This window comes from Nipponia nippon, unplaced genomic scaffold (genome assembly GCF_047370975.1).
Source record: "Nipponia nippon isolate SJK-2023a ecotype South Korea unplaced genomic scaffold, ASM4737097v1 scaffold_17, whole genome shotgun sequence".
Lineage (NCBI taxonomy): Eukaryota > Metazoa > Chordata > Aves > Pelecaniformes > Threskiornithidae > Nipponia > Nipponia nippon.
Window position 1 is genome coordinate 11,931,662 of NW_028262333.1, and position 6,000 is coordinate 11,937,661.

The window sequence follows — 6,000 nt, forward strand, 5'->3', positions numbered from 1 at the left end:
CTTAATGTTTAGTTTGGAGCAGTACAAGTGAGCTTCTGGTGTGCAAAAGGCACCCCGACAGAGGGGAGGAAGCACGAAGGCAGAGCAGAAACACCGACCATCTCGCTGGCATCTGTGAAGTCCCCGCGCAGCAATAACCTCTTTTATCTGTTCAGTGGGCACCGGGTCGACTCTGCGAGCACTTCTGCACACACGTTTTAGAGCACAATAGCTGCCTTGCAGGAAAATAAAGTAGATATGGCCCAGCCACCGTGTGAGGGAGAGACGGGATTCCCCTTCTGCCTGCCGTAACACCCGTGCAGTGCCCAGCTTCTACGTACACCGACAGGTAAATTGACCTCTGAAAGCCGCACAGACGTTACCGATTTTCACTCGTTACTCAAAAAAGCAGCAGGTACCAGTGGGTACGTCTTCACCGGAACGACCGAGTCAGCTGCTGGAGGCTCCAGACAGGAGCGGGGCAGACACAAGCCCAGCGTTGTGCGGGGCGCATCTGGCCGAGGGAACGACCGGCAGCCCCCAGCCCACCCTCCTGCCCGCGCCCCGCCAGCGATTTTGGGGAACACCCGCCGGCAGCCTGCCTCGCCTCCTTATTCATGTACAAAGAGCATCCCACCGAAAAACCCCTCTGCTCGCTCGGTTTGGGCACACGGGGCGAAGCAGCCTGTCACCATGACATTGCAACATCTCGTACTAACACGGCAGGCGCTCATGGCAGGAGGTATTTCTGCGAGCGGGCAGGAATAGGGATGGGGGGGGATCCCCGCATGCCTGCGCACAGCCCCGGAGAGGTCCCCGGGGAACGGCACCCCCGCCGCCCCGCACCCCCCCCGCGCAGGCACCGCGCACCCCGGCGAGCCGCGGTGCCGGGGCGGACACAAAGGCTCGGCGGCGGCACCCACCTCTCCTCCTCCATCGTGCGGCGCGGCGGGGGCCGGGGCGGGCGGCGGGGCCGGCTCAGCGCCCCGGGCCCGGCATGGCTGCGAGCGGCCGCCCCCGCCCCGGGCCGCTTCCTGCGGGAGCGGAGCGCTGCGTCCCCGCCGCGCCCCGCCGCACCGACTGCCGCCGCCGCAGCCCGCGCCGCCCCTCCGCCTCCCCGCCGCCCCCGCCCCGGCCAGCTTGCGACCGTCTCCGGGCAACGGCAGCTGCGGCGGGCGGCCCCGCCGCTCCGCTCCGCCTGGCTCCGCTCCGCCCGGCCCGGCCCCCGCCGCCGCCCCGAGAGCGCCCTCCCCGCCCGGGCGCCGGTGAGCGCCGCTGGCGCAAGCCCCGACCGCGGCAGCCCGGAACAAAAGGGGCAGCGGGCCGCCCCGGGCCGTCCTGCCCCGGGGAGCGGCGGGGGCGAGCGGGAGCCCAGCGGGGCGGGAGAGCGCTGGCAGCCGCGGGGAGCGGCCCTCGTCTCCCCAGCATCCATCCGTCTGCCGGCTGTTGGTCTGCGTCCCTGTATCGGTGCCGCTGCCTCCACGGCTCGAGAGGTGGCCTCTGGGGAGATGGCAGAGGAGCTGGGGGGCCCGTAACTACGTTAATCCTTGCAATCGGTAGACTAAAGAAAAGTTTTAGCGGACTGAAAGCCCCCAGTACTGACCACAAGGTCAAGCCCGCACACAGGGCGGTGACCAGTGATGCTCAGACCTGCTGACGCGGGAGAGGGTCCCAGGTCTCCCCACGCCCTCCGCAGAAAGCAGGATCTAGCTTCCAGTTCCCCGATTTATAAAAATCTTGCTGTCCTTCTGTGCAGTCTATCAGGCCAGGTACACACTGCGTAGGCAATACGGGTCCTTCTAAACTGCAGGTGCTATTTAGCCTGAAGCACTAGACTAAATAACATTTGTCATTTTTATTCCAATTGGTACAAATACAGGGACTTTTACTTATATCTATATGTTTTCCTCATTTTATTAAAATATTTTCTCAATCTTATTCTGCAACAATGAGGCCCCAGAGGTTAATTATAATAAAGACAGAAACATTTGCTTTCTTCATTACTCCTCCATTAACAAAATGTTCTTGTACAAAGGAAAGAGATAAGTAGAAGTATCGAGAGATTTCCCTTGCGAGATGCCATTCCATCTCTTTTGTAAATAAAATTATCTCACTCTTCTACATTTCTCCTCAAACCATGTCCTCCTCCTTACCAACCTAAGCTTCATACATCTTTTAAAATGTATCAGCAATGACGACTGAACAGATGCTATTGCACCAGCCACACAAGGGCTTCAAAAGCTTGTTGAGAATCTTAACTAGTCATCAGTCCCATTCTTCAGATAAGAAAACTTAACACACCTGGAAGTTAAAGGACTTTATCACAGTCTCATGGGGATGGAGAGTTGAGAGTCCTGCTGTTTAAACACCATTTGGCAGTCCCCCACATAAGCAGAAGAAATAAAGCCATGAAGTCAAACCTCACACAGGATTCAAAGCAAAAGGAAACGATTCCTGCATTTCCCTTTGAGAATCCTGTTAAACTATTGGTTTAACACATCCAGATCCTCAAGTACTTCCCCAGTGCACAACAGATGCACAACATGCAAAACCACAAAATGCAAGAGTTCAAATAAGAGGTAACTATACTAAAAATACCAGGCTTTATCTAGAAAACGAGGGCCAGCACTTGTTTCCATTGAGTAAGTGCCTCAGTAATCATAAAAAGTCCAGATATGAGAGCAGGTCCTGAAATTGCTGCCAAGAACCTGTGTATTTTTATTAACACATAGTTTTTAAATAACAAAATATTTGGCTTTCACCATTAAAAAATAAAAATCTATATTTCACTTCAGTTAACCTGGGAACTAGGCGCCTAAGTTGAACCAAACCAGCAATACCTTCTCATGTGCTTTGCCCCACTGGCACGTGTACCTCTGGGCTCTCCATATGCCTATAGCAACCACAGAAAGGTAAATCCCGGCGCCAGACGAGAGCAAACCAGTGAATCGTCATGGCTGGGATGGGACAAAGGCATGTTCCAGTAATCAGAGATTATCTTTATAGCAGCCTTGCAAAATAATCGTGACTGGGTAACAACCCCAATACAAAAATTTCTTGCTTGTTTTTAAGTGCAAAGATTGACATCTTGAAAGAGCAGGCAGTTAAAAGGAATGAGTAACACTAGCCTCTCAAAAATTCCTAGTCCCGAGTACTCCTAAATTCCTCCTACATCTAACCTACCTTCAATCACTGGCAACTGTATAACCAATGCTCAGAGCAGAAAGATCCACAGGATGCCTGTTCCAGCCAGTACCACCAGCCCTTGGCCCACCAAAGCCTTTCCAGATTCCTGTGACAATCTTCATATCTACGGTGAAAGGCCAAACCCCGCCGACTCTAACGAGCCGTAGGGAGAGATGAAGAGAGATCACAGCATTGCCAGTGTCCCTCTGACAGCAAGGAATTTCTACAATAAAAATGCCAGGAAGAGAGAGAATAAAAACAACCCCAGGCAATCTGATTCAAAACTCTCCCAGCCCAAAGTCTGGCAGCTGGTTTAACCCTGAGATTGTAAGTCAAGCACATGGAGTGTTTCTGAGAATTCTGTTAACCTCCACAGCTTCAGCAGAAGCCAGAAAGAGCCCCGTCCTCAAAACACAGCAGAAAGCAAACCCTGCATCAAGGTGGGAAAAACCTCTTTCCTGGCTCTGCAAGGGCCACAAATCACAGGATCATACAGCTTAAGTACAGTGCAAGCAGCAAGTCAGGAATCCTTCACTCCCCTGCATATACCCGTTTTCAGGTATATACCAATATACAGGTTCTAGAGATCCATATCATAAACAATTTGCTATCTTTAGCAGCTCTCCTTTTGAGTTGTATAATCCCCTCCACCAAATTATTAATCATCTTTCTTAACAAACCATGGCTTCTGCATTGAAGAGCTGTGAAAGGTATACATAAAACACTGCATTCACAAAAGCTTCCAAGGCTGCATCTTCTCAGCCTCAGTTATTTTTCATTCTGTTTTTTAAAAGATATATGTGTCTCAATCCTATAATCGAAGTTACGTTATCTATAATCTGAGTGAATATCTATATCTGAGTGAACAACCTGATCTAACCCTGAAGCTGGTCCTGCTTTGAGGGATGTTTGAACCAGATCACCTCCAGAAGTCCCTTCCAATTAAAATTATTCTGTGATTCTAATTAAATAAATATTCATTTAGATAGATCTGTATTTAGACCATAAATTTTCTGGGAAAAGGTCCACTGAGAAAACTAATATAAGAAAAACAGTGAAAGTTATCTACTGAAACAGATGTCTTGGTATCTCAGTGGCTAACTGAGGTGACTTGGAGGTGACACTCGGGTACCGCGCTGACTCCCAAGGCACCCGGAGCACGAGGCGAGGCGCCTTGGCAGAGAAGTCCTGAAGGTATCTGCTGCCTAACCACTGCTAGAATTTAGAGCATGCCATATGGCTTTCATGTAACAAAACCAAACCAGCAGCTAAAATTCAGCCATTACAGCAACTCACAGGCATCCAAGTTAACACATGGCTCACAAGAAAGCTCTAGGAGACCTTCTAGGTAGGGACCTTCCCAGAGCTGGAATCAGTGATGTTGTGGCAGCTGAAGCTTGAGAGGCAGGGATTCCCACTGAAGCACTGTCTTCTGAAGCATGTGATTTGCAGAGCAGAGGGCTGCAGCACCCACCCCAGCACTCCCCCCCAGGACCCTGCTCCCCGGGCAGAGGTGCTGCAGAAGCTCTCAGCACCTCCAGCCTCCGGGCCTGTTGCCCTCTGCTGGTAGATGTCCCACTTTCACACTCCCGTCCGCCACAGGCCAGCAAAATCGGGGTTTATGAAATATGGTTTCCTTTAATCTTTAACATAAATCACCATTCCTATAAAAACAGTGGTTTCACTCCAATAGTTTCATGATAACGTTACCAGCTTTAGAATAATAACCCCTGGCCATCTTCACCCCCCGGCTGTGATTTCTGGGGCATAGGCTGTGCTACTGCTCACCCTACACAGCAGTCACAGATCAGCTGAAAATGTTCTTCCTGCTCCTCCTCTCACTCTTTCCTGCAGCATAAGCAACTGGTGTCACCCACAGCCACCTATGTCAGAAGCACAGGCTTCCTGCCCTGTAGTCATAGTACATATTTATCAGAAACTTGCTGGAAGATTTTCAGATAGATTTTATGGTTTAGAATTGAGGGCTCAAAAGGAAAAATAAACATTCAGGAAGAAAGCTGTAAAAACAACTGTTGCGGGCACTGGAACAAAGGCAAAGGCCAGTATTCAGATACCTAAATACTACCAAGTCCCTCTGCCACACGAGTTCTTAGTTTTCACTCCCATTTCTGCACCTACTGAAGTGTACAGTTCTCGCTACAGGCTGAACACATGGACTTGAGAAAAAGTTTAGGCTATGGTCCAAAATGTGGGATTTTTTTTTTTTCCCCCCAAATTTTTGCTTACGTGTTAAGATATCATTTTAATGTGATTCTTTGTCTTTATAATACATCCCTTAATGCTTCCACTACCACCTTCTGTAGTAAGGGGAAACTACTCATATGCTTCATAAAGACATTGTATGCCTTAATTAATATTTGTACACTGTAACTCAGAGACCAGCATAAACAAACCTATTCTCATTCAGGATCTCGCCACCCCAACTCAAGTCTCTTTACTCCTTGTACACTCACTGCTTTGCTCTCCTCTTAAAATTTTAAAAAACATTTCATTTTTTTATTCTTTGCAAAAGCCAAGAAACACAGTCCACCACCCTAGTATCGTAACACAACATGCTGCAACATTAACACGAATGAGTAAATCACACAGCTGCCACACACGAAAATTTAGGCAAGATTGTTTCTGCAGGCACATTATTTTACCTGAGCAGAAAAAGCTGTCTCATGCAGCATGTCTTCCTGGCAGACAACAGATTGTCCTTCGTTATCCAGCTTGGTATTTTCTGGGCAAACACCTTTCTCTGCTCAATCTCCATAGCATATTCAGAGTGGGAACTGTATGTCGGACTCAGCTCGGGTTTCTGCTCACTTACTG

The 6,000-nt window shown here is 49.6% G+C and overlaps 1 protein-coding gene across 2 annotated transcripts in view; it reads right to left on the reverse strand.

The window, feature by feature from the left end:
* KLHL3 (kelch like family member 3) overlaps positions 1 to 6,000 on the reverse strand; it is a 55,427-nt gene extending 49,427 nt beyond the window's left edge. The window contains exon 1 of one of the 2 annotated variants that reach the window (XM_087753924.1): positions 5,829 to 6,000. In XM_087753924.1, the coding sequence (XP_087610050.1) occupies positions 5,829 to 5,941 (113 nt within the window). In that variant the 5' untranslated portion in view covers positions 5,942 to 6,000. Of the gene's footprint in view, positions 1 to 902; positions 1,033 to 5,828 lie in introns of those variants that run through there. The other variant, XM_087753925.1, reaches the window with a different exon arrangement.